Source organism: Vulpes vulpes, chromosome 1, assembly GCF_048418805.1.
Source record: "Vulpes vulpes isolate BD-2025 chromosome 1, VulVul3, whole genome shotgun sequence".
Lineage (NCBI taxonomy): Eukaryota > Metazoa > Chordata > Mammalia > Carnivora > Canidae > Vulpes > Vulpes vulpes.
Genome location: NC_132780.1, coordinates 8,105,837 through 8,132,942, shown reverse-complemented (window position 1 = coordinate 8,132,942; position 27,106 = coordinate 8,105,837). Strand labels below are relative to the sequence as shown.

At 54.1% G+C, this 27,106-nt stretch overlaps 1 protein-coding gene across 2 annotated transcripts in view; it reads right to left on the bottom strand.

Annotated features, from left to right (window-relative positions):
• The window catches only part of RYR1 (ryanodine receptor 1), a 117,999-nt gene extending 92,992 nt beyond the window's left edge, over positions 1-25,007 (bottom strand). For both annotated transcript variants that reach the window (XM_072751802.1, XM_072751811.1), the window contains exons 1-24: positions 24,749-25,007; positions 18,884-19,003; positions 17,830-17,934; positions 16,677-16,751; positions 16,504-16,582; positions 16,081-16,193; positions 15,666-15,759; positions 14,483-14,576; positions 14,249-14,323; positions 13,541-13,697; positions 13,239-13,403; positions 11,382-11,503; positions 10,714-10,909; positions 8,358-8,493; positions 8,182-8,277; positions 7,979-8,097; positions 7,178-7,311; positions 5,879-6,120; positions 5,130-5,322; positions 3,918-4,134; positions 2,483-2,587; positions 2,164-2,267; positions 1,703-1,786; positions 589-896 (exon numbers count right to left, since the gene is read on the bottom strand). In XM_072751802.1, coding sequence (XP_072607903.1) covers positions 589-896; positions 1,703-1,786; positions 2,164-2,267; positions 2,483-2,587; positions 3,918-4,134; positions 5,130-5,322; positions 5,879-6,120; positions 7,178-7,311; positions 7,979-8,097; positions 8,182-8,277; positions 8,358-8,493; positions 10,714-10,909; positions 11,382-11,503; positions 13,239-13,403; positions 13,541-13,697; positions 14,249-14,323; positions 14,483-14,576; positions 15,666-15,759; positions 16,081-16,193; positions 16,504-16,582; positions 16,677-16,751; positions 17,830-17,934; positions 18,884-19,003; positions 24,749-24,796 — 3,181 coding nt within the window. In that variant the 5' untranslated portion in view covers positions 24,797-25,007. The remainder of the gene's footprint in view (positions 1-588; positions 897-1,702; positions 1,787-2,163; positions 2,268-2,482; positions 2,588-3,917; positions 4,135-5,129; positions 5,323-5,878; positions 6,121-7,177; positions 7,312-7,978; positions 8,098-8,181; positions 8,278-8,357; positions 8,494-10,713; positions 10,910-11,381; positions 11,504-13,238; positions 13,404-13,540; positions 13,698-14,248; positions 14,324-14,482; positions 14,577-15,665; positions 15,760-16,080; positions 16,194-16,503; positions 16,583-16,676; positions 16,752-17,829; positions 17,935-18,883; positions 19,004-24,748) is intronic.
• Between the last annotated feature and the right edge of the window lie 2,099 nt (positions 25,008-27,106).

Here is a 27,106-nt window from a genome sequence, read left to right as displayed (position 1 = left end):
GGATGGGGAGTACTGAGAGGTTGGGACCTGGGCGGGGGGGGGTGCTGGGGGAAGAGGGATGATTTCCTGGTGTCACAGGAGATGAGCTGGGGAATCTCAGATTAGTCAGCGAGGTGGGGAGAACCTACGAAGAGAGACTCCCCTCCCTGCCCACCCCCGACCACCACACCGTCTCCTTAGCAGGCAGAGCCTCAGAGAAGAGATGCTAACACAGACAGAAAAGCAGCTCAGTCACCGTTATGGTCTAGGGTTAAGGGTCAAGATTAGGGTCAATGTTTAGATTCAAGGGTTGAGAGCAGGACCTGGGAGAGAGTGGCAGAGTCAGACTCAGGTAGAGGACGGAAATCGGGGTTGGGGCCAGCGGCAGAGAAACTGAAGGCTGGGGACCAGGGGTTGGGTGGCCAATGGAGACTGGGCTTGGGAGTCAGAGACAGGTCAGGGGTGAGGTTACGGGTAGGGGTGGAGGCCCCCTGAGTGCTTGGTCGGTGGGTGGCTCCGTGTTGTCTGTCGCTATAATCCAGAGGTTAGGGGTTAGGGGTCACAGCTGGGGGTCCGGAAGCCGAGCAGGGGATCAGGGCTAGTGCTCACTGGGCTCCTGGTCAGGCGGCTCAATGTTGTAGCCGTAGCCCAGCAGCGTGCGCACGGCCTGGCAGAGACTGTCCCGGTTACTGCGCTTGGTGGCCTCGTCCAGCAGGCGGTAGGGCACAAGGCGAGGGTTTCGGCGTGCTGGGATGTCCTGCACGGCGCTGTAGCTCCAGCCCTGGGCCACGCGATCTCGTGCCCACACGTTGTGCCCGTTCTCTGCCAGCCGGTCCACCAGCGTCATCTGCGCCGGCGTCAGCCGCACGTGGCTCAGGTCTAGCGGTGCCGGCTTGTACCCATTGCTCATCATGTACCTGTGGGCATGGCAGAGCTTGGTGAGGGGAGACCCTCACCCCTACCGCTGGGCTCTGCACAATGGGATCCCTGACTTCTGATCCTTGCTCCCAGGGTCCTGTGACCCTCAGCTCCGAGTTTTGGAATTTCTGACCTTTGACCTCTGACATCGGGGTTCCATGACTCCCCTGAAGAAGCTTTGAGATACTTGGCCTCTTAATGCAGAATCCTGTGACCCCAGCAAGGCCTTTTGCTTCACTGACCTCTGGCCTCTCTGACCCCTGCATTGTGACTTCGGTAGACTCAAATTCAACCCTGGAACTCTGACCTCTCACTTCTAGCTTTGAGGTTTCTTACCTCTGACCTCAGGACCCTATCCCTTCAACCTCTTGGCTTTGGAGTCCTTGAGCTCTGAACCCTGGCCCCTATCCCCAGGACCTCTGATCGCTCACCTATAATTTTAGGGTCCCTTACTTAGGACTCCCAACAACCTATCATCTCTTTCCATTGACCCTCTGCCTCTGACTTGGAGATATTACCTCTGTTCCCTCATTTTCCCTGATCCCATGGCTGACCCTGGCCTTGGGTCCCAACTCATACCCATCGTCCCTCTGGAACTCCCACCTCTGCAATCTTGACACCTCTCCAGGACACTCCCCACTGACTTCAGAGCCCTGACACCCTGGTCCTATGACCTTCACCCTGTGGCCCGTTTATCTCTGACCTCAGCCTCCCTACAAGACTCCCTCAACTGCCCAGCCCTCACCATTTCATCCCCAGCCACCTACTGTACTCCCCAGAGGGGACTGGGGCCACCCACACTCACGTCTTGGGGAGTTTGGTCTTCTTCAGGTTGTCCTCTGCCTTCTCATCCGCCATGCCCACATGGCAACCCAGCGCCAGCAGAGTCCTGGGGTGGGGGAGACAGGGTCACCCCACACGGCCTCCCAGCCATTGGCCTCCTCTCCCCAAGCCCGGCCCCCCTCCTACCCTGGCCCCTTTTGGCCCTCCATGTCTCTTGCTCTAGCTTTCTGGGGGTCTGTCCCCATCTCTCTGTCTTGGTCTCTGTCTCTCTGACTCCTGTCTCTCCCTGCTTCTTTGTCTCTATATCTCTTTGACTGTGTCCATCTTTCCCTGATTCCACATCTTTCTCTCTCTTACTGACCAGCCCTCTTTATGCCTCTCTCTCGTCCTCTGTCAGTCTCTGCCTCACGATCCCCGCCTCTCCTTGCCTTCCTCCTCACCAGCAGTCAGGCCCTGGCCCCTGTTCCCCGGTACCCTCCTCACTTGAGTGTCTCTCCCGACATCTGCAGGTTGTAATTCCTCTCGGGCTCCGGTAGGCTGTGGAAGTCCACAAGACATGGGTGCAGCCTCTTATTGTCATCCCGAACCTGGAGAAACCCAGTGTCAACCCCTCAGGGTCCCCGTCCTTCCCCCCAACACTCCTAGGCTATGACCCCTGACCTCCTGCCCTTAGTTCTGCCACAGGAAACCCAAGGACACCCTGGTGCCCTAAAGTCCCTTCCCCCAACCACTGGCCCCTCCCTGCTCATTCCACCAACAGCAGGTCTAGCCTAACGCCTTCACGCTGCAGGCAACCCCTCACCGGGCCGTAGGTCCAGCCCTGCTCAATGCGAGTCAGCGCCCAGAGTTCATGGATGTTCTCTGCCAGCTTCTCCCGGATGCGCTCCAGATGGGGAGGCAGGACAATCTGAGGGTAAGGAACGTTCGTGAGGTCCCTGCATTCCTTCCAGCCTGTGACCCTTCTTTCAAAGAACATGTATGAGCCCTAAACAGTTCCCCCAGACCTTTCCTCCTATTCTGAGCCCTGCTCCTCATCATCTCACCCTGACTGCAGAGTTGACACCCTGCTGAGTAAGGTTTTAGAATCACAGAATTAAGGAATTATCTGGGAGTGGGACTATACTTCCCTGTGGACTGGTTGCTCCATGAGGCCAGGGCCTAAGGCTGCCTCACTTTCCCAGCCTTGCCCATCCCAGTCCAGAGCCAGGCCTGGAGGGGATGCTCGGGAAGTGGTTGCTGAATGAATGGATGAGTCTTTCCTTCTTTGTACAGTGAGGATCCAAACAATACTTACCTCATAAGGATTCAGTGATATAACCTAGATAAACTCCTAAATCTTACATAGTTTATATAAATGCCTGGCACACAGTAGGTGCCTAATAAATATTTACATCGTTAGGGTTCTTCAGAGAAGAGATAATGATAGTTTGGATCAGGGTGGGCCATGGGGAGGAGAGGAGGCAGGGAGGCATGTCCAATAGTCCAGGTGGACAGCCCATGAGGCTGACAAGCTGGGAACAGTGGGAGGGAGACATCCAGAAGGAGGCCCAGGCTCTGGCTTGGCTACAAGGGGGTGGTAATTCACTGTGAAATAATATCACTAATGCTCCCAATAATAGGAACTGTACTGAGTACTTACTACTTACTTGGGACTGGGCTGAGCACTCCACAGATATTAATTCATCTAACCTTTGGGACCGTGCTCCCAGGTAGGCTCTATCCAGGTGTATTATCCTCCTTTCCTCACAAATGACCAAACTGAGGCCCAGAAGAGTGAGGCCACATGCCTACTATAACACACTCAAAATCAGACTTTCAAGGTCAGGCTCTTGAACATGACTTCTGTGGTCTCTGATAGGGACATGTCTGAGTGGGATGGTGGGGAGCTCAGGTTGGGACAAGAGGCATGGGAAGGCCCAGATGGAAGAGATGCCAAGAAACTAGTAGAAAAGATCTCCAGCTTTGGAATCAGCGACTGTGGCTAGCACAGGTTGGTTACTTCTCTGGGCTTCACTTTCCTCAACTGTAAATTGGGACAATAATCGTCTTCTCTTTAGGGGGCTATACTGAGGGCTCTTGGAAACCGGGATTCTGCCTTAAGAGTTCTTTGCTTCCACCCTGCCTCAGTTTCCCCATCTGTTAAACAACAAGGTTCCCAACTTCCAGCTCAGTTCCCAGTCTCCCTGGCTCCTAAGGGGGTCTGCCTCACCAGGAAACCCTTGTAGAGCAGGCACTACCTGGACAGTGTCCACAGGGCAGGGCACAAAGTCGGTGTGCGAGAGGCAGCGGCTGGGGCCCACCAGGTGGGGCCCCCGAGGCCCCTCCCGCCGATACTCCTTGATGGGCTCCAGATGAAGTCGTTCTCGAGGGAGCACAGCCTCATGACATGGGGCATAGCCAGGTGGAGGGAGGAACTTGAATTCACCATGGCGGCCACCAAGGAGGAACCGCACCCTAAGTGGGAGAGTGGGGTCACTGGTGGGACACATTACAGGGAGAATCTATGTTCCGTGGGGGTAAGGGAGCTACCCTGGAATCAATGGAAAGTTCTGGGAAAAATCACTGGGCAGTCATAGAGTCATGGAAGTCATTTAGGGTCATAAAGGAAAGTACAATGTCAAAGAGAATGTCTGAGGTCAATGAGAATCACTGGAGAATCAAAATAAGAAAGTGTGGGGTCATTGAGCAGTTAATGCAAGGTCATGGGAAGGTCCACTGGAAGAGACCCTGGCTCAACAGAGTATTTGGGGGATATCAGAAGATTTCTGGGAGACCAAGAAGGTCATTTGGAAATGACTGAGAATCCGATGTAACTATGAAATAACCCTAATCACCACTGAATGGCCACTGGGGAGCCCTTCATAGAGCTTGGGATCATTAGGAAAAGACTGAGTTATTGAGAGGTCTTTGAAATAATTGGGTTCAGTGAGGGATTGTGGTCACTGGGGGATTATAGAGCAATTGGAAGATTACTGGGAGTTGCTGGAGTCATGAGAAGTTGTTAAGAGCTTGAAGTCACTGGGAGAGTCCAAAATTATCCGGGGGTCATTGGGAGGGTCCAGGGTTACTGGAAGACAGCTGTCACTTCTGGAGTCATTTGGCAGTCACTGGAATGGCGTAGAGTCATTGAAGAGTCATTTGGGAATTAAATGGGAGAGTCTGGGGCTCTGAGGTCATTGTGCAACTTGGGGGACACTTGAAGGTCACTGAAAGGATATGGGGTTGGGAAGAAGCTGAGGTCACTAGAAGGGTTCGGGTCATTGGGAGGACACTAAAGTGTCTGAGACCACATAGAGGTCACTGGGACCTTCACATATGGATCTGACCAGTCAGTCTTGAGGGCAGGCTATAGATCCTGGCCTTACAGGAGGTCATGTTGTGACTAGGGAAGCTGTCTTGGAACAGTTGCAGGTCAGGGGCCTGGCAATGGGGCAAGGGCAAGTCCTCACTTGACACCAGCTGAGAAGCTGACAACAGGGAAGAAGAGCCCATCCAGGTTGAAGGCCTCAAAGACACCCTGCACAGGACAGCCATTGATGCGGAAGGAGATGGACGGTACACTGAGGTCCAGGCAGCAGCTGACCACGTCCTCAGGGGCCAGGAGGTGCTGTCCTGGGGAAGTCACCAGGCGTGCCACGTGTCCTGCATTGGGGTCATCAGGGAGGGGTCAGAAGTCAGAGGTCTCAAGACCTCATTGGTCAGAGACCAATGGTCTCAAGAGACAAGAGGCAGATATTAGAAGATCCTACGGGATCTAGATCCTAGCAACCCTAAGGTCAAATGTTCCTATGGAGGACCCTGAAGCTCTGAGATTAGTGAGAAGGTCAAATTTCCCCCAAGGCTCTTGAGAGCTGTGAGGTCAGAGATTAAAGTTATTCTGGAGTTAGAGTTCTCTCTGAACCTTTGGGGTCAGAAGTCAAAGATCAGAAGTTATAAAAATCTGGGAAGTTCTCTAGGATATCTAGGGCCAGAAATCGTACATCTCCTGGGGTCAGAGTTCAGGAGCCTATGAGGAAATGGGTTAAGGCCAAGATTCTGGAAGCTTTAGGGTTCGAATCTTGGGAAATTAGGAGTAAAGGGTCAAAAGTTGGCCTATTCTGGGGATCAGGATCCCAACAACCCCAAGATACATGGTGAGAGTCTTGAAAACTCTGGGGACAATAGTCAAGGATGAAAGCCCCCGGAAGGGTCCAGGTACCTGTCCAGAGATGCAGCCCATCAAAGCCGTAGGAATAGAGGTCGTCGCCGACCCCATTGCCGCCCCAGCCCTCGCCGCCCCCTGGGTAGGGGCTGTAGCCCTCAGTGAGGGCCCAGCCCACCCGCAGGTGGGTGGCCTGAGCTGTCAGGAATGGAGCCACCTCGTCCACCATCACCTCAAAGTACCATTTGCCGTATTGCGTGGAGCCCTCTGCTCGGCCCACAAAGATGTTGGGGCGGATGCTGCAGGAGAGACAGGACAGGAGAGCAAGTGAGGGAGAGTTGGGAACAGAGCCAGGTTGTCACAGGGGTGAAGATGGGAAAGAGAGAAAGAGGAGGAGAGATATACACAGGAAAAACAGAAGGCAGAGACATGGAGACAGAGAGAAAGCAGAGACAAAGACAGAGACAAAAAAAAAAAAAAGAGAGAGAGATGAGGGGTGGCTGGCTGGCTCAGTCAGTAGAGCTTGTGACTCTTAATCACAGGGTTTTGAGTTTAAGCCTCACATGAGATGTAGAGATTACTTAGAAATAAAATCTTTTTTTAAAAAGATTTTGTTTATTTATTTATTTGAGAGAGAGCATGAGCAGAAGGAGAGGCCCAGGGAGAGGGAGAAACAAACTCCCTGCTCAATAGGGAGCCTGATGCGGGGCTCAATCCCATGACCCGAAGATCATGACCTGAGCTGAAGGCAGATGTTTAACCGACTGAGCCACCCAGACGCCCCTAGAAATAAAATCTTAAAAAAAAAAAAAAAAAAAAAGAACAGAGGAGTGTCTGAGTAGCTCAATTTGTTGAGTGTCTGACTCTTCATTTCGGTTCAAATCATGATCTCAGGGTTGTGAGATTGAGTCCCGTGTTGGATTCTGCACTGGGCATGGAGCCTGCTTAAGATTCTCTCTCTCTCTCTCCATCTCCCCCTGCCACTCTCTGTCTCTAAAAAAACCCCAAAACAAAACAAAAAAACAGAAACGAGACAGATGAATGAGAGATAGAAAAAAGAAATGGAGAAGAAATAGAGACAGACACAGACAGAAACAGAGACAGACAAGAAGAGAGATAGAGGAACAGACAGAGGCAGAAATGGAGCAGGGAGAGAAGACAAGAGGAATGGGAGCCAGGGGTGAGCTCGGGCAAGAGTGGACATCTGTGAGGACCGAATGTTGAGTCCTAGGGTGGCAGACATTGGAAGGGACATCCACCTGAATGTGGAGTCTCTGAGTCTGGGAAAGAGTTGAGAGGTTCTGAGATCTGTGGTCAGGGTGAGGCCGGGCTGGGGTCAGAGTTTAGGGGTCAGACCTGGTGACATAGTTGATGAGGTTTGTTTGCAGCAGAAGCTCACGGCCAGGGAGCAAGTTCTCAGTAATGAGATCTTGGTTGGAGCGCACGGCCACACCATTGCACACACACAGGGAACACAGCACGTCCAGCACCTGGAAGTCAAGGTCAGAGGTCAGGTTGCGAGAGCACCAGGGCAGGGAGTTTATGGCTGGTCTACCGTGGGAAACCAGAAGTTAAGGATAACTTGCCAGGATGGGAGATGGAGATTTTTGACTGTGAGGAGGTGGTGAAAGTGGGAGGTCAAGGCTCACGGAGGAAGGTCAAGGGTCAAAGGGAAAGGTCAGGCTAGAGGTCACAGGAGCTGAGATAAGGCACCAGCAGTGTAAGAAAGGAGAGACTGGAGGAGGAGGCGAGGGCCAGAGGGAGGAGAGAAAGGGTTGGTTAGGGAGAGCATGGGGGTCAAGAGAAGATTTTGGGTCAGCAGGGGGACAAGTGGGACATGTGTGAGGTGGTCAGAAATCATGCACTGGGGACGGGTAGGACCCTGTGGCAAACTGGAGAGTATAGACACAGCCCACCTCCATGCTACAAAATTAGAAGTTTAAAAAAATATTTCAGAGATCTAATGAAGCACAGCTGTGGCCCAGAATCCATTAAGAACTGTAAGTCTTAAACGTACATCTCGTGTTGAGATGGAAGCGTGTGGAGAGGAGTCCAGGTAAGAGATAAGATTGGGGAGCAAAGTGGAGCATTCCAGGGTATGTGGAAAAGTCAGGGTTCAGAGTTCAGGGGATGAGAGGTCGGGGTGTGGGGGCCAACCTTGTGGTTCCTCCCGTGCTTGTCCAGGAGGGAGATGATGGACTTGATGTGGTTCTCTTGGATGATGTTCAGCACCTCAGGACTCTCAATCAGGACACAGTACAGCACCTCCAGGATCCCTGTGCAGATGGCAGAGTGACAGGTGAGGGGAATGTGGCCCCCCCCCGCCCCAGTCCCCATCCCCTCCCCTGGGGTTCTCCTACCAGACGAGGCCTCCAGCCTATCCAGCTTGCTGACCAGCCAGTCCAGATTGGTGGAGAAGAGGGCACAATTGCTACGATTGCCACGGATCAGGGAGGCTGAGGGTGGAAAGAGGGGGTCAGACCCAATGGAACTGAGATTCTGGGAGCCCTAGGGGAGTCAGGATGGGGCGCCTTACCCAGGAGTTCATAGAGCAGGTTCACAATCTCTTTCCAGGACTCGGCTGCCTCCTCTCCTGCAAATTCCGCAAAGTGGGCAGCAGTTGTGTAGACATTTAGGCGGTCAATACAGTTCAGGACCAGGGAGAGCATCCCCTGGGGAAAACAGGGTGATTCACCACAGGAGTCCCAGGCCCTCTCTTCCTTGCCTTTCTTGGATTTGCTAATTCATTTCTTAAAAAAAAATTTTTAAGGGACGCCTGGGTGGCTCGGTGGTTGAGCATCTGCCTTTGGCTCCGGTCATGATCCCGGGGTCCAAGATCGAGTCCCCCATCGGGCTCACCACAGGGACCCTGCTTCTCCCTCTGCCTATGTCTCTGCCTCTCTCTGTGTGTCTCTCGCGAATAAATACAATCTTTAAAAAAAGAGTCAAGAACATTGTTTCATGTGGCTGTAGCTCATTTCCCTTGCTGAGTAGTATCCACACCCGTTGTCACCGTTGTGTGGGCGTGCCACATTGTGGATTCATTCTGGGGCTGCTGGACATTTGGACTGTTCTAGCTCTTGGCCATCATATATAGCGCTGCTGTGACAATTGCTGTATCTATACCGTGGGGACCATACCACTAGTAAGAGAGGCAGGACATCGTGGTGGAGAGCACAACCAGGTGAGAGTCACACAGAGTGGCTCTGCCACCAACTAGTTGTGCCCTTAGGAGACCTAACCCTCCTGTGGCTCCCAAAGTGAAAATCCTCACTATAGTCTGACTCTTGTCACCTCTCTGCCCTCGTCTCCTCCCACTCTGCGCCTGGCTTACCCTGCTCCAGGTGAGCACAGCTGTGGCCTGGCCTCCTTATGGTTCTGGAACCCACCAAGCCCACTCCCTGTGCACCTGCTCTCCCCTCTATCTCCTCTCTGCCCCTCCCCCAGGGGGCATGTGGCTGCCTCTCTCTCTCTCTCTCTCTCTCTTTCTTTTTGTATATTTTTTATTGGAGTTCGATTTGCCAACGTATAGCATAACACCCAGTGCTCATCCCGTCAAGTGCCCCCCTCAGTGCCCGTCACCCAGTCACCCCATCCCCCCACCCACCTCCCTTCCACTACCCCTTGTTCATTTCCCAGAGTTAGAGGAGTGTCTCATGCTCTGTCACCCTCTCTGATATTTCCCACTCATTTTCTCTCCTTTCCCCTTTAATCCCTTTCACTATTTTTTATATTCCCCGAATAATGAGACCATATAAGGTTTGTCCTCTGATTGACTTACTTCACTAGCAAAATACCCTCCAGTTCTATCCATGTTGAAGCAAATGGTGGGTATTTGTCGTTTCTAATGGCTGAGTAACAGTTAGGCTACCTCTCTTCATTCAAGGTAATAATAACCACTAACACTTACACAGCATCTGCTATGTGCTGGCACTGGGCTGGCATATGCTAATTCCCTCCATAAGTAAGCTTTGCTATTGTTCTGTTATCATTTCTGAATCAGATGGGGGTCCCTGGAGAGGAGGAGGGCCAGGCTGTTAGCTTTTTTTTTTCTTTTTTTAAGATTTTGTTTATTTATTCATGAGACACATAGAGAGGCCAAGGAAGAGGCAGCCTCCCTGCGGGGACCCTGATGCAGAACTCGATCCCAGGACCCCGGGATCACGCCCTGAGCTGAAGGCAGATAGATGCTCACCACTGAGGCGTCCCAGGCCGTTAGCCTTTAAATGAACATACCCCCCATCCCCTTGTGGAGACCTCAGATCTCCAGACCTTTGTCCAGTCCACTCCTCACGTCCCAGTCCCTTAGTCCTGGTGCTAAGCGGAGGCCCCCCCACATCTCAAACGCACTGACCCCCAGCCCTTGACTCCAACTGAGGGCCGTCCCTGCACTGCACCCTTGATGCTCAGTCACCTCCGGCCCTGCCCCCATCCCCGTGCCCCCCTCTGCTTCGGTCCTCCCAACTGCAGGCCAAGCCCCCACAGACACGGCCTCGTGAGTCCCGCAGCCTCCCCTGACTTGTTCCCAGGCCTGACAGCCTCCACAGCCCTAGCAGCCGCACCGGCCTTCTCTCGGGCCCCGCCTCCTTCCCGGGGTGAAGGAACGAGGCACGCCGCACCCCCTTGCAGCTGGAGGCGTCCGGCGCTCACAGGCACCGCCCCTGCTCTGCCCAGTGCTCCGCCCCTCCGTCAAGGCCCCGCCCCCCGAGGCTCCGCCCCCAGCCCAAACGCCCCGCCTCCGCGATGTCCCGCCCCTTTTCTGTGCCCCGCAGCCTGCGGCCCCGCCCGCTCTCCGGCCACTGCGTACCTCCCGGGTCCCTCAGGCTCCGCCCCGCCCCGCCCGGCCCCGCCCCGCGCCCCAGGCCCCGCCCCCTCCCGCGCCGCGGCCTCACCTCCTCCTGGAAGAGGCTCTGGCGGTTGCGCAGGCTGCGCAGCTTGCTCTGCTTCTCCTCGTGCTGCAGCTCCTCGGAGGGCGGCTCGAAGTAGCCGATGAGGTCCTGCAGGCTCAGGATGACGCCCTCGATGGGCAGCGCCGTGCCGGCTGGCGGCCCCGAGCCCCGCGGCTTCCCGCTGAAGCTGTCCAGGCCCCTGAGGGAGGCGCACGCGTCAGCAGTGAGCCCCAGAGCTGACTCCCGTGGGGGGCTCGCGAGTCTCTGCCCCCTGGCCCCCGAAAGGACTCGGGGAGACTGAGACTCGGAGAGACACGGACATTGGCCCGACGTCAGACAGCGGCCAAGGACAGAGCTAGGACTGGGACTCACGCCTGTGTAAGCACAGGAGGGTGTGGAAGCAGGTGTCCGGCTGGGGAGGTCCAGGATCAAGGGTCTGGGTGTCAGGGGTGATCGGGGACGTGAGGTCAAAATCATGGTCATCAAGGTCAGATCAGGGGTCAAGTGTTTAGAGCTCAGAGGTTTAGAGGTTAGGGATCCCGTGTATGTTAGACACGGTGTGGAAGTTAGAGGTGATTAAGAGGGTCAGGTGTGTGACCCCCAGGAGCTTGGGGGTCAAGGTGTGGCCTGGCACCGGGGTGGGGGGGGTGCAGAGTGGGCAGGTGGCTCACTTGATGAACTGGTTGTACAGGCCAGCAGTGCTGTAAATCATGCGGGCAGCCTGGGACTCCTCCTGCTGGCAGCGGGTCAGCGACAATGCGTCGTCCATGTGGCCTTCCTGGTGCAGCATGGCCTGGCAGCGGGAGAACAGAGAAGGCAGGGGTGGGCCGGGCCACCAAGGGCAACAGCCCCAGACCTCTATCCAAACTCCAGCCCCAAAGCTGCCCCCTGTCCTCCACTGAGTCTCTCTGCCAGACACCCCCTTCTATCCCTCTTCACCTGACTCCATTCTCTTTCCCCAATCTGTGTCCACTCTCTGTCCCCCTTTTTGTCTCTGTCTCCCGCCCTAGCTCTCTCACATCTCTCCCCATGCCTGTCTCTTTCTCCCTTTCCCTCTCTGTCTCTATCTCCATCTCTCTCTGCCTCTGTCCCTACCCCCCTTTGTGTTTGCCTCTCTTCATCTCTGACGCTGTCTTATTTATCTCCAGGCCAGACCCTCTCCACCTGGTACCCACTACTGACTTAACATCCCCCCACTGGAGAGCTCTAATGGCACCCCTAACTTAACATGTCTCAGACTGAGTGCCTGACCACATTTCTGTAAGATGAGACCATCGGGGCTTCCAGCTTTCGCCTGGGCTGACCCTCCCAGGGCCTCATCCAGTCCTGTGGCTGTAAATACCACCCACTGTTCACAACTCCCACATCTCCCCTCGGGCCAGGCCCGTCCCTACATCCTCAGATCGGGTATCCAACCCCAAGCCTCATTTTTTGCAAAACAGATGTCTCCTTACTCTTCTGACTCATTCACTCTATATTGAGGGGCCCTGTTCTAGTCCCTGGATCCCTGTCATCCTGAGCTGACACTTCACTGTCCCTGACTCAGTTAATGGCATTTCCCAGGTGGGAAATGTCAGGACAAAAATCATGGCATCATCTTCAACCCCTGACCCTCTCACCTCGAAATCCAGTCTATCAGGAGGTTCTGTCGGCTTCACTCTCAAAATACAGCCAGAATCGGCCACCTTCCCCACTCCTCAGTCCCGACCCTGGTCCTGTCCACTGTTTTTTCCCCACCCGATCAGGGCAGCAGTCACCTCCCTGGGCTCCCTACTCCAGCTCTGCTCCCCACCCCCGCCCCATCTCTCCCCACAAGCAGCTAAGGAACCCCATGATCCTGAGTCAGGTCACCTCCTTGGCCTGCTCAAAACTCTCTTGGGGCTCTATCTCACTAAAGGAAAAGCTGGGACCCTCCCCTTGGCCCACAGGGCCCCACATGATCTGCTCACATCTCCTCTCTGTCCTTATCTTCTAAGACTCATCCCTCAATCACTGTGCTCCAGCCAAACTGGGTCTCCTTTCTGGTCTTGCAACATTAGCCAATCTCATTCCAACCTCAGGGCCTTTGCACATGCTGTACCCTCTGTCCAGAGTGGCTATGTACTGCATTAAAGGCAGTTCATTGACCACATCTCAGAATTGGGAGGGCAGGAGACAGATCTGCATAGCTCGCCTACTTTCCCACACACACATCTAGAATAACTGGGTACTCAATAATTTGCCAAATGTTATTCTTGGTCAGTTTGCCACTGTCTCTGTCTCTGTCTTTTCCATCTCTCCTTCTCTGCCTTTGTCTTTCTCTGTTTTTCTGTTTCCATGTCTTCTTGTCTCTGCCTTTCTCTCTCTCTCTCTGTTTCTCTCTCCCTCTCTGCCTCTCTCTCCCCCTACTTATCCCTCTTTCTTTTTTCCAGTTTCTCTCAATCTCAGTTTCTCTCTCAGTCCTGCCCTCAAACTCCTGAAGGCTCAAGCACGACCACCTCCCAGTCCCCTGCTGGCACTCCCACCCCTTCCCCTTGCCAGACACCCACCTTCTTCTTGAGCACACCAAGCCGCAGAGCCTTGGGGTCCGGGGCGGCATAGGTGAGCCACAGGCCCGAGGCCACATGCTGCACGAAGCACAGTGACTCCCCGTACTTGATCTCAGGGGGACCCATGCCGTCCACATCCCGCTTCGGGGCCATATCCAGCTTCTCCTGCAGAGGCAGGGGACAGAGGTCAGCCTCCTCGGCCTGTGCATTTAATTGGGGAGCTCCCCTGAGAACCTGCAGAGTGGGGGACTGGGGCTGGATTTGGGGTTCCAAGTGAGGGAGGGCACCCTGACCCCACTGACCTTGGAGATGCGGAAGCAGAAGGAGGTGGCCTTGGTGTGGGCCTTGCTGGCATCAACCACCACCAGGCCCTGGTCCTCGGTGAGCGCCAGGTACCTCCCAGTGGTGACATGCCTGATACGAAGCGGCTGGCCCCAGCGCAGGTGGCTCCCACTCCAGCTGCAGAGGGGGAGGGCGTGGAGGGTCAGAGGACCGCCCACCAGTCCTCCCTTGGACACCACAGGCTTGGTCCAAACCTCATCAAGCCCCTGCCTTCTTTTTTTTTTTAATTAAAAAAAATTTTTTTAGAGATTTTATTTATTTATTCATAAACGATGCAGAGAGAGAGGCAGAGACACAGGCAGAGGGAGAAGGAGGCTCCCCGCCGGGAAACAGATGCAAGATTTGATCCCAGGACCCCGGGATCACAACCCAAGCCGAAGGCAAATGCTTAACTACTGAGCCACCCAGGTGCCCTGAGCCCCCAGCCTTCTTCCAGGGCGGGGCTACTCCCCACATTTTTACTGGGGACCCTCAATCTCTCCCTCAGGAATGCCCACCCTCCCCTAAGACCTTCTCCTCTGGGATTCTAAGACCCTGAAGACCCTCCTCAGGGTCCTGGGCTCCCCAGATTTTCCCTCACAACTCTTTAGTATCTTTCTCAGATCTTCTTTCAGCACTGTCTCTCCCCTCCCAGGCCCCCCAGGAGCTCTTAGCCCCAAACCCCCCACCTGATTCTCAGTGGCTCCAATCTCCAGAGGGAACGGGCATGGGTGCACACAGATCCCCCCTCATAGTGGACAAGTCTACGGGCAGGAGAGAAAATGAAGTCAGAGGTTCAGTCACCAGCCTCCCAGGACTCCCAGGATGGGATCCCCAGCCCCACCCATGAGATGCTATCCCCCCTGCCTATTTCTACCCCTCCCCCTGCCTGACATCCAGGGCCCCTGGTCCCCATCCCAGACCTGCGCTGGTCCTCACTGTCAGCGGGGGAGATGGTCAGACACTCGTCCATGTGTCCATGAAAGAGGCGGAGGACATGGCCCCCGGTCACGTAGCCTGGAGAGGAACAAGGGAAAGTGGTCACTGTGGGGCTGGCGCCCTGGGGAGGCCCGGGAGCCAAAGTGGAGGCCAGGGGTCCTGCTTCTCTCCTGTGGGAGGCTGGGGCCGGGTCTGGGGGTCTGCAGTTGGAGATCTGAGTTTCAGGATCCGAAGTGGCAGTCTGAGATTTGGGCTAAGTTTGAGGCCTGAAAGTGAAGATATAAGCTTTAGGGTCTGAGATAGGGAATCTAAGTTTGTGGGTCTGAGTGTACAGGGCTGAGGTTGGGGGAGTTTGTGGGTTTGAGTTTGGATTTTGAGGTTGGGTCAGAGGTTTGAGTCTAATGTTCCCAGATATTGGCCTCTGAGTTCCAGGGGTCTGGGGTTGGAAGTCTGGGGCTAGGGTCTGAACTTTGAGTGTTGATTTTGGAGGTCTGAGGGTGGTATCTGAGGTTTGGGGTCTGAAGTCAGAGAGATCTGAGCTTCAGGGTTAGAAGCTGCTGGGTTTGAGATTAAGGCCTGAGTTCCAGGATCTGTGGTTTGAGTCTCAGTTTGAGTGTGAGCTATGGGTGTTAGAACTGGGGTCAAAGTTTTGGGGTCATGCTATGGGATCCTAGCATGAGGGCCTGAATTTGGAAAACTTTAGATATTCGAGGTTAAAGCTTGGAGGTCTGAGGTCCGTTGGCTGAGGTTTGGGGTCTGAATTAGGGATCTTGGTTTGGGTATCTGAGTTTGAATTTGGGGGTCTGGGTGTGGGAATCTGAAGTCTCCATCTGTGCTTGTCATCTGAGGCCTCAGGATCTCAGGGATCAGCTCCAGATGTGATATGTTCAGCTTTGGATTTAAGGGTCTGACCTCCAGGACTTGAGTTTGGCGTGAGCGCTTTGGGGTCTGGATTTGGGTGTCCAATACCGAGTTTGGAGTTAGGGGTCTGAGCTCCAGGGTTCTGGATATGGGGTATGTTGGATATCTAAGTATGAGGGTCATAATTTGGAGAGCTAGGTTTGGGGTCTGAGGCTCCAATGCTCAGTATGGACATGTTTGAGGGGCAATGCGGGAGGTCTGTTTTGAGGGGTCTCAGCTTAGGGGCAGGAGGCCTGGGCCCCTCACCCTCTTCGCAGCCAGAGCAGATGGGGTTCATGTTCCATAGCGTCTGCATGAAGGAGGCGTCAACCTGGAGCTCCCCACTGGCCGTGGACAGGTGCTGGGGGCAGCCAGGATGTGGCAGTCAGAGACGACGGTGGGGTAAGCAATAGATCCAGAGTCAGAGGCCAGGAGCCACAGGTGGAAGCCGTGAAAGCGGCAGACAGGAGACAGAAAATCAGAAATCACAGGTCAGGAAAGCAAGATCAAACTGGGAAATGGGGCACCGAGGACCAGAAACGGATGTCAGAGGTCAGGGGACCAGGACTCGGGATCAGGATGTTGGGGCCAGAGAGTGGGGACCGGGGATGAGGAGGTGGGCGGTCCCGTGTGCCCCCAGCCCTGGGGCAGCAGTAGCTGTGCTGGGGGTGGGATTGCTCACCAGGTAGCGCTCTGAGGAGACACTAACGAGGATGAGGTCATCCCCGACGCGGACCTTCTCTCCTTCGGACCTCTGCTTGGAGGCCGGATGCGCCGTCCACCAGCAGGCCTCTCCTGCGGGGCGGGGAGTGCCGTCAGCACGAGGGCTACCACGATGCCCTTCCCCAAGGGATCCCCAGCCCGCGAGCCTCCCCAGCCCTCTGCCCCAAATTCTCCCATTACCCCCACCTGCTCCTGGCCTCGTGGCCTCCATTCCTGCCCTCAGCCCCTCGGCCTGGGGTTCCCCACGCTGACCCCCTTGTCGCCTGCGCCCCTGTCCCCAGAGCGTTGCTGTGGCTGCTGCGCCCCGCCACGCCTGCACCTCCTGCACCCCGACCCCTGCCTGCGGTCTCCCCATTGCCGCCCTCCCGCTCCAGCCCCGCACCTGTGGCATCCTCCTGCAGTCCCACGTCGAAGGCCAGCTTGTCAGTCATGGAGCGGGAGGTAGTAAGGCAGCTCAAGTACTAGGGGTGGGGAGGGCAGTCAGCCTCCTCCTGGCAGGCCCTGCGTCCCCTGCCCCTGCCCCTGCCCCCCCCCCGCCCCCATGCTGGCACTCACCATGCCGCTGTGTGTGTGCCGGAGCAGGATGGCATGGCCATACAGGAGTGTCCTGTGGCCCCCGCCCTGGGACGACTGCGGGGGGAGAGGGGGCACAGAATGAGGACAGGACCCCCAAAGGCATCTGGCCTATCCCAGATGGCAGGATGCTCCCCTATAAAATCCCATGCTCAGGCCTGGACACAAGGAAGCCTTAGCTCGGACCCTTAACAGATTCTTTGCCTCAGTTTCCCCATTCACAAAGTAGGGGCTGTGTCTTGGAGAAGCCGTGGATAGGGTATTTTATATTCCCCAAAGCCCACTCTGTCCTCCCTGCCTCCTTTATCTGGTTAACCAAGTCCCAAAGTCACTCAGGGAGGCTGAACCCTTGTTCCAGTTGCCTGGGGACTCTCGGGGAAGCCCCAGGACCTCATAAACCGGGGACCTTGGCTGCTTTTGCTGTAACCTGTCATAACACAGCTAAGCGGCAGCCGGTACACACCAGTGTAGTCCTACCAATTGTTGAATATTTGAACATCCCCGTAGGGACCTGCCCTGTGCTGCCACACACACGCACCCCCAAGCACAAGGAGACTCGGCCCCTCCTGGGAGGGAACAGGGGTGACACCCGGTCTCTCGATGGCATCATGCCTCCTGTGTTGGCTGTCACATGCCCATGCTCTGAGGGGGCCATGTGATGGGGCCCATGATCACATGGCAGACCCATCCTGGGAGCGGAGGGGACCCACACTTGGGGCAGGGGGAGGTGAGGGGGGAGTCCCATGCAGAGAAGAGCTGGGATCGGGGTTGGAGGAAAGGATGGGCGAGAGGAGAAAGGAGCGGGTGGGGAACAGGGGCTCAGAAGCCCCCACCCCTTTGCTTCCTTCCTGCCTGCCTGGCCTGTCTGGGCTCCACAGCCCCTGACAACTGGAGTGGGGAGAACCCCAGCCCCGGTGTGCAGGATGTGGGCCCAAGAGGCGGGCCCTGGGGTCAGGAGAGGTGGAAGGACAGGTGACACCCAAGGCCAGACCTACCCACTTATCCAAATTGAGGGCCTGTGAGGGGCGGGGCAGAGAGAGGAAGAAGAGCAGATGGTGAGGAAGCCCAGACGCCCCCCTCCCCGTGCCACCCCGCCCCCGGCCGCCACCTGGCCCGCCCGGACTGGGGGCCTCACCTCCACGCCAGCCTCCACCGTGTTGGCCAGCATCTCCTGCAGGGCTCGGACGGACAGGGACTGCTCCAGGACGAAGCAACAGATGGCCAGATCGGGGGGCACATTCTGGGGGTGGGCAGATATGAGTGGGGGGCCTGAGGGCTCCTGAGTGCTGGTCTACATACCCAACCCCTTGGAGACTCAGACCTGACCCCAGCACCCCAAGAAGCCCCTGCCCTCTGCTACCCTTCCAGACCCCCCAAATCCACACCAACATCACAGAAAATATGCCTCTTCCCTCAAACACCTAACTCCACCCGAAGCTCACAGAAGCTTCCACACCACCTCCCCGCCTGAGTACCCCACACCCCACCTAATCTCAAAGGGAGCCGCGGCCCTCTCTCAGACACGGGGCACCTGCTAGCACACAGCCAGACTCCGCCGGCCTTCCCCTGCGATCTCCAAGGAAGCCCCACCCCTGCCGTCACCATCAGATTGTCCCCATTCCTGCCTCCTCCCTCAGACACCGGTGAACACTCCTCCAAATCACAGGAGGGGCCAACCTTGTGCCTACCTCCTGGGTCTCCTACCCAGCCACCTCAGACTCCTGAGCACCCTCCCTCTTGGACCCAAGGCTCTCTGACCCCCTCAGAGCCTCAGCCTCCTCCGCCATCTGACTCCACAGCCCCTGTTTCCCAGCCCCCCTGCCCATCCCCGCCGCGGTCACCTCCACTCTCTTCCACTCTCTGACCCTGAGTCCACCTCACCCTCAGACCTGGGCTCCCTGCACTCCCAGCTTCTAACTCCATCCCCAGTCAGCACCCTGCCCCCAACAACATCCCTTCAACCCTCCAGGCCCTTTAATTTTGGATCCCAGCCCCCTGCCCCCTTTAGACACCTGCCTCCTGAGAGTCCTGAGCCCCTGCCCCTCCCTCCGCAGACCTCCACCGCTACCTGCCCCAGACCTCTGGCCCCCTTTCCCTCCTAGCCCTTTCTCTCCTCTCGGAACCCCCTCTTCAGACCCAGACCTTCTCCTCTTTGGACCCTGCCCCCCCCCCCCGGCTCCCACGCAGACCTGGGCATTGCTGGTGGGCTCCAGGAAGCAGAGGCGGTTGCCGAAGCCCTCGGCGGCCAGACAGAGCTTGAGCTGCTCCTTGAGAACCGTGGCGCTGCACTGCAGAACCACTTCATCATCCTGCGAGCAGACTGTGGGGTCAGGGCTCCCGCAGACACTGCGGACCACCACGCCACCCTTCTCCTCGCCAAAGAGACGGCGCCTGATAAAACCCACCCCGCGCTGCGGGCTCCACATGCTTCTAACGTCCCGTGAGCTAGAAGCCAGTGTCATCCCCATGTTAAAATGGGGAAACTGAGGCACAAGGAGGGGGCACAGATTGTCGAAGACTGCACAGCTGATAAGGGGAGGAGCTGGGATTTGAACCCCCGTCCTGCTGGCTCCAGTGGGGTCCGCAAGGTGAGCCACTGGAGGTGGAAACTATAAGCACTCCAAGTTCAATGGCTTTTAAGCTCAGCCTTCTTTAGTTGCTCTTTTGTGTATTGTTTCAGTAACAGCTATCCATTAAGCAATGCTTTCTCTCTCTTTCTCTTTTTTAAAATTTATTTATTTATTTAAATTTACTCATGAGAGACACAGAGAGAAGTAGAGACACAGGCAGAGGGAGAAGCAGGCTCCATGCAGGAGCCCCATGTGGGACTCGATCCTGAGACTCCGGGATCACACCCTGAGCCGAAGACAGACACTCAACCACTGAGCCACCTAGGCGTCCCCCTTTTTTTTTTTTTTTTTTAATTTTTATTTAAGTTGGCTCCATGCCTAGCAATGGAGCCCAATGCAGGGCTTGAACTCATGACCCTGAGATCAAGACCTGAGCTGAGATCAAGAGTCAGATGCTTAATTGACTGAGCCACTCAGGTGCTGCGAGGAGTGCTTTTTATTTATTATTTTTTAAGATTTTATTTTATTTGAGAAAGAAAGAAAGAGCACAAGCTGGGGAGGGGTAGAGGGAGAAGCTGAGCAGGGAGCCTGATACGGGGCTTGATCCCAGGACCCCGGGATCATGACCTGAGCAGAAGGCAGATGCCTAACCGGCTGAGCCACCCAGGTGCCCCCAAGGAGTGCTCGCTGATGACACGTGACTGCAATGCCAGAGCCCAGACTGCATCCTGGGTGGAAGGGACATGCAACAAGGCACTCCTGGTGACCGCTGGTGAGAGCCAAGCAGGACGGTGACAGATAATGGCATCAGAGCCACACTACATTTCCTGACATTGGTAACTATACTGCAGTTTGGTAAGAAACCCTTGTTTCTTTGGAAACAGCTACTGTAGTATTTTAGGTCTTGAGTATCTTGGCCACAACTCATCCTCAAACAGTTTAGGAGGAAAATGTGACCAGAGAGAGGAATGGGGAGAGAAAAGGATAAATGTTTGGCAGATGTGCCAAATCTTCACACGTGGGGAAAATGACTTAAGGCCACGTGGGAGTTCTTCCAAGTAACCTTGCAGTTTCGCTCTAGGCTGGAAACGATGTCAAGATGAGATGCTAAAGTTTTAGGTAAAAAAGTCTTTTCTATGTGCTGAGTCCCATTTCAAGAACTTAACACGTATGAACTCATTACTGAATCCTCTAAGATGAGTTCTGTGATGTGAACCCCTGGAAACTGAGACCCAGAGAGGTCAAGTAACTTGCCTGGGGTCACACAGCTGTCATACGACCTAGCTGGGATTTGATCTATATGCCACACTCTTAGGACACTAGACCGTATGTTAGTCAAGTAGCCCATGTCTACAATTCTAACTAATATAAAAGTTCATAGGGGAATGCCCAACATTTTGACATCAGTCAAAAATGATAGAGACCCCAGCTCTTCACCACTGAGTCAGGCAGTGGTTATCTCCTTTCACAGCTGAGAAAACAGGCTCAGGGAAGTTCAGTGTCCCGCCTGAGGTCACACAGCCTCCAGCCCTTCTATCTGTCGCATTCCAGCCCCCAGAGCACACAGGCGGCCCTCAATCTGCTGCTCAGCCAGGGAGGAAGGAGAGGTTTGATCTGTGGGGCAGGAGGCCTCCACAACTGCTCTGCCCTGAAACCTCCAACCTCGACACCCTGGTGCACCCTGGCCACTTGTGTGTTCCTAGGCATGGACAGCTTGCATGTGTCACTTAGTGTCTGCTAGGCCTTGTGCTCAGGGCTTTACATTCATTCAGACAATTATTGAATCAGCGATCGCCAGGCCCTGATCTACACACTGGAGGCAGAGCAGCAAATAAAGCAGACAAAGCCCCTGTCCTCGTGGAGCTGATATCCTCGTGGGGGACATGCAACAAACAAGCGAACAGATTCACAATTTTCATGTCAGCAATCCGTGCTATGAAAAAAATAACCCAAGCTGATATAAGAGAGTGGCTTTGGGGGCAGGGGTGACATCAGTGAGGGCGTGAAGTGGCAACCTCTCCAAGGAGGTGACATTTGAGCCTCATCCAAATAACAAGAAGGGAATCAGGTCTGTTCTGCAGGACGAATGTTTTGGAAGTCAGGGCAGCCTGTGCAGAGACCTGTGGCCGGAGGGAGCCACAGGTGCGGAGGAAGAGCAAGGGTCACAGGAGGCTATGGCAGCAGGAGCGAGAAAGCAGGAGGAAGTGAGCCCAGAGAGCTTTTGCATGGATCCCTTGCATCCTTAGGGTATCTATATTTGCGCCCATTTTGCAGATTCAGAAACTGAGGCTCGGAGAGAAAAATTAAAATCACTAGGAAGCAAGTAAATGACAAACCAGGATATAAACCAGAGACTTGGAGGCCTAATCACTACACCAAGATTCTCTAACTTCCTCCTGCCACACAATGAGCGGAGGTGGCCTGGTTACACATGCAGCTGCCTTGCTGCCTTAGTTTCCGACCCAACACCAAGAGCATGATTCAGCGGCTCTGGAGTGAGGTGAGCAGGGAATCCGGACCATGACCCGCCCCCAGGAGGCACTGACATGGGCCATGCTTTGAGAAACCCCAGCCCAGGTAGGGCTAGAGGTCACCACCCATCAAATGGAAATGAAGTCATTTTGGGGGGCCAAGGCCACCATGCTTAAAAAGTGAAATAAGGGGCAGCCTGGGGGCTCAGCGGTTTAGCGCCGCCTTCAGCCCAGGGCCTGATCCTGGAGACCTGTGATCGAGTCCCACATCGGGATCCCTGCATGGAGCCTGCTTCTTCCTCTGCCTGTGTCTCTGCCTGTGTGTGTGTGTGTGTGTGTGTGTGTGTGTCTCATGAATAAATAAATAAAATCTTTTTTTTAAAAAGTGAAATAAGGGATCCCCGGGTGGCTCAGCGGTTTAGCGCCTGCCTTTGGCCCAGGGCATGATCCTGGAGTCCCAGGATCGAGTCCCACGTCGGGGTCCCGGCATGGAGCCTGCTTCTCCCTCCTCCTGTGTCTCTGCCTCTCTCTCTATGTCTATCATAATTAAATAATAAAATAAATAAATCTTTAAAAAAACAGTGAAATACAGTAGAGCGGGAGCAGAACATAGAAACATGCCCCTCCTGTTCTAAGGTTTATCTACTTTTTATGAAACTTATTTCCGGTAAAAAATAGCTGTGTGCAAATGCACCCAACTTGTCTGTAATAGCACAGATTAGAAGTGACCCAAATCCCCCAGCAGGTGAACTGATAAACAAATTATGTGGCACATCCACACAGTGCAGTACTGCTCAGCAACAAACAGAAACTCTTGACACACGCTACATGGATAAATGTCAAAAACATGCTGAGTGAAAGAAGGAAGGCAAATGAGCATATATTGTACATGAAACCCCAGAAAATGCCTGATAGAATCCACAGTGACATAAAGCAGATGGACAGGGCAAGTATTGCAAAGAGCAACAAGGAACTTTCTGGGGTAAAGGAAATGTTCTAGGTCTTTATGATGGTGGTTACATGGGTGTGTAAAGTTTGTCGAAACTCATTGAACTATGATACCTAAAATGGGTACAATTTATGGGACGTCAGTTATACCTCAATAAAGTTGGGTTTTAAAAATAACGTGTGTGGGACGCCTGGGTGGCTTAGCGGTTGGGCATCTGCCTTTGGCCCAGGGTGTGATCCTGGGGTCCTGGGATCAAGTCCCACATTGGGCTTCCTGCATGGTGCCTGTTTCTCTCTCAGCCTGTGTCTCTGCCTCTCTCTCTCTTTGTGTCTCTCACGAATAAATAAATAAAATATTTTTGTAAAAAAATAAATAATAAAAATAACATGTGTGTATTTGCATGGACTGGATTGCAAGATAAAATCTATTTCTTATTGGTGGGATGAAGTCCCAAAAGTGTAAGAAAAACGCTACACAATCTCAATAAAGTTTAGGAAAACAGACCTATTCTGGGGCCAAGAGATGCCAGGGCCAGAGCTCTAGAAGCCAGTGCAGGTTAACCTGGCAAGTCTGAGCTCAGTTCTCTTGTGAAAGCAAGAGGGCTGGGTCCCAGGGGCATCCAGAGATGGCACTTCCTGGCCTTGACCTTGGTCAAGTGACTCTACCACTCAGGCCTTGGTTTCCCTCAAATCTCCCAGGGAGATAAAGATAGGGCCCTACCTCAGAAGATAGGGCAGGCGAGGATATAATTAGATGTCTCAGGAGACTGAGGCCCTGGGCATGGGGCCTGATGTAGAGTGGCTGCTCAAGGGCTGATGGCCATGGCCATGGTCTTATTAGGGCCAGGGAGGAGGGGAAAGCCCAACCCATGGTGTCTGCTAAGGGGCTGGAGCCGGGGCAAGAGTCTAGGGTGAAGCTAGGCCTCCTCCTGTGGCCGAATGTCCAGCTGTCTCTATCTTTCACTACCAGTCTCAGCTGTTAGTTCCTCCCTCCCAGGAAACCGGACCCAGCTCACCAGGGTCCTATTCTGGGGCCCGGAATGCTGTGTCAGCATTTCCCAGGGCCTGGGAGGAGGAGGGGAGGGGCTAGCGCGGGGTCAGCAGACCTGGCCCCAAGAGAGAACATCCCCTCCCATACTCATCCCCTCCCATACTGGCAGCCCCACACGCAGCTCAGCCCCTGGAGGGAAAAGTGGGAAGGACTCTGAGATGGGCAGCCCCTCCCCCCCACCCTCTCCCTGTCCCCTGCCCAGGCCCCAGAAAAGCCGGCTATTCTGGGAGGGACACCTGTTGTTCCAATTCCCATCCCTGCCCCCCAGCAGGGGATCAGAGAGGCCAGGAGAGACAGAGCTAGGGAGGCAGAACAAAATGCAGAAGGCCTAAAGTCAAAGAACAAAGACAGAGACAGAGACAGGGAGACAGAGATGGAAAGACAGCAACACAGAGACAACCCAGAGAGATGGCTAGGGAGAGACACCACCCAGAGACCATTAGCAGCCATATTTGGCCCTCCTACCCACAAGGGAGGAGGGAGGAAAGAAGACCCAGAACCCTAGAGTCCCCCCTCCCCAGACCCTCAAGGGCTGGGAGTTCAAAGAAGTTAGGTCCTCCAGCCCACCCCAGCCCCCTTCCCAAGAATTTAAATTAGGTCAGAGTCTGGAACAAGAAGAGAATCAGGCCTAGGTTGGGGGGGGGGGGTGAGGGGGAACAGCTAAATTAAGCTCAGGAATTAGAACCACCTTCCCCAAGTGCCGGCTTCCAGGGTGGTGGGAGGGGGTGCTCCCTCGCGGCCCCTCTTCTCTGGGACAAACAGCTAAAGTCAGAAGAGAGGGTGGCCGAAGATCCCCCTCCCCATTCTGCAGTCCCAAATTCTTCTAATTCTCTATGATGAGAAAGGTGTGCGAGCAGGAGAGACAAAAAAGGACAAAGGGTGACAGCCACCCAAAGGGACAGAGGAATAGACTCCGAGACCACCAGCAATCAGGACAGAGACATCCCGAGACAAAGAGACACTCAGAGGGCCCCGAGAGATAGCCCCAGAGACCCCTAACACAGAGATACTCACCGTCCGCAGAAACTGGACCTCATCCTCGCCCTCTCCTCCGTCACCCATGATGTCGAGGCCCGAGGGGCGCGGGCTGAGGTCAGGGAATAGGAGGAGGGGGCCGCAGGCGGGGCGGGTGGGCTGGGGGTGGGCTGGGGTCGGAGACCTCTGGGGCACCCGCGGGGTCGATGGAACTGCGAGGAGGAGGATGCGCGTGCTGGACAGAGCTGGGAGGAGGGCCCCGCCCCCCGGCTCCCATTGGGCCAGGCCTCCAGGGCCACGCCCCCTCCCGGAGCCCCGCCCCCAGACCCCAAACCTGGGCCAGAGGTAGGCGTGGGTGGCCTGGAGGTTGTAGGCGGAGCTTCTGGAAGGTAGCTGCCCCCTCTCCACCTCCCTGGTAGGGAAGATGCCCTCATTCTCCCATTTCACAGGAAGCAAACTGAGGCTCTGAGGCCGGAAGCCTCCGCTTCACGTAGAACAGCACAGCTGGGGTGCACGCCAAGGCCTCCCGACTTTAAAAACCACCATAGTCAGTGATTAAAAGCAAGGGCTGTGCAAGCCAGGCAGTCTGGATCTGAATCCTAGTCTTGCAGTGGCAAGTGTCCTTGGACAAGTCACTTCTCCGCTCCGTGCCTCAGTTTCCCCAACTGGTAAGGAGACTATTAATAATACCTACCTCACAGGACATTTGCAAGGATTAAATGAGATAATTTATTTATAGAACTTAAAATTTTTATATTTAAAGATTTCTTTAAAAAAATAAAGATTTCTTTAAATTTATCTGAGAGAGAAAGAGCACGAGCAGGGCAGAGGGGTAGAGGGAGAAGCAGACTCCCCGCTGAGCAGGGAGCCCAATGGGAGACTCAATCCCAGGACCCTGGGATCATGACCTGAGCCAAGGGCACAGGCTTACCTGACTGAGCCATCCTATTTACAGCCCTTAGTACCAATGCATAGTAAATATTATGTAAGTGTTGCTTACATCATCATCATCATCACCATTTTAAAGTCTTCTAAGGCAGAAATAATAGCCATAGCAGATGTCTTTTGTGTGCCTGTTGTATTTGAGGCCCCAAAGATATTTTTACCGCATCTCATTTAGTTGTTCCAACAATGCTGCTATTATTCACATTATTTAGAAGAGGACATAAAAATGCATGGTTCTTACCACATGTAATTCTCAGGACTGGAATGAATGATGTAGTTCTCACAACAACCTTGTGAAGTCAGGAGACTTATGGTGCCCATTTTCCAGATAAGGAAAGCAGAGGACCATGAGCTGGCATGACTTGCCCAGGGCCATGCAGAGGCTGAGCAAAAGATCTGAACCCCGAGTTACGTTCTTACTCATTGCACTTTATTGTCTTGATATTTGCATAAAATCTAGTTATAACAAAAACTCAATTCCTCAGACCCAGGCCCAGCTTCTCCCCACCTGGACTGCCCCTTTATGCAGCACCCCACTGCAGAGGGCTGCACCTCTTGCTCTGGCCTGAGGCCTGGAGGCGGCACTGGCTCCTCTGGCTCCCCACCCGCCCTGGGAAGCTTGGGCAGAGGCCCTCTGCAGTTCCCTAAAACAGGCAGCTGTTCGGCCTGGAGGTCCCGTGCAGGATATCACACATACCTGGGCCTCCTGCCAGTCGTGCACCTTCGTGCCTCTGGGCCTCAGTGTCTTCATCTGTCAGTTGGGCTCATTTGGAATAGTCCTCACACGGGAGGGGTGGTCATGGGAAAGATCCCATAAGGAAACTTTTTAGAGCCTATGATATGATAACTTATTGACACATGTAACTTCTTGATAATCTTAAAATTATCAATAGCATGTAATGGTATCTATTAAGTTATACAAAACAGCATCTTGCAGGGGTGCCTGGATGGCTCTGTCGGGTAAGCATATGCCCTCAGCTCAGGTCATGGTCTCAGGGTCCTGGGATCGAGCCCTGCATCCGGCTCCCCACTCTGCTGGGAGTCTATTTGTCCCTCTTCCTTTTGCCCCTCCTCCCCACTCATGCTCTCTCTCAATTAAGTAAAATCTTAAAAACTAAACAAAACAATATCTCACAGCTCAATAAAATTATACATAAAATGTTAAATGTATAATAGGTTGGTATGTGTCACATAGTTAAATATTGATATATTGATACAACTGTCATAACACAACACATAAGGTTGTACCATATTCTTGAATTATATCATGCGTAATTATATACTTCTATATTTAGGCTAATATAGCCACACAATCCAATGTAATTATGTTTATATACATTCTATAGCACACACTTGTATATTAAATATTAAATTTCTCCTTAGAATTTTATATATAATATAAAATTATTCTGTGTCATTGTGCATTATATCATAAGATATTAATAGTGTTTG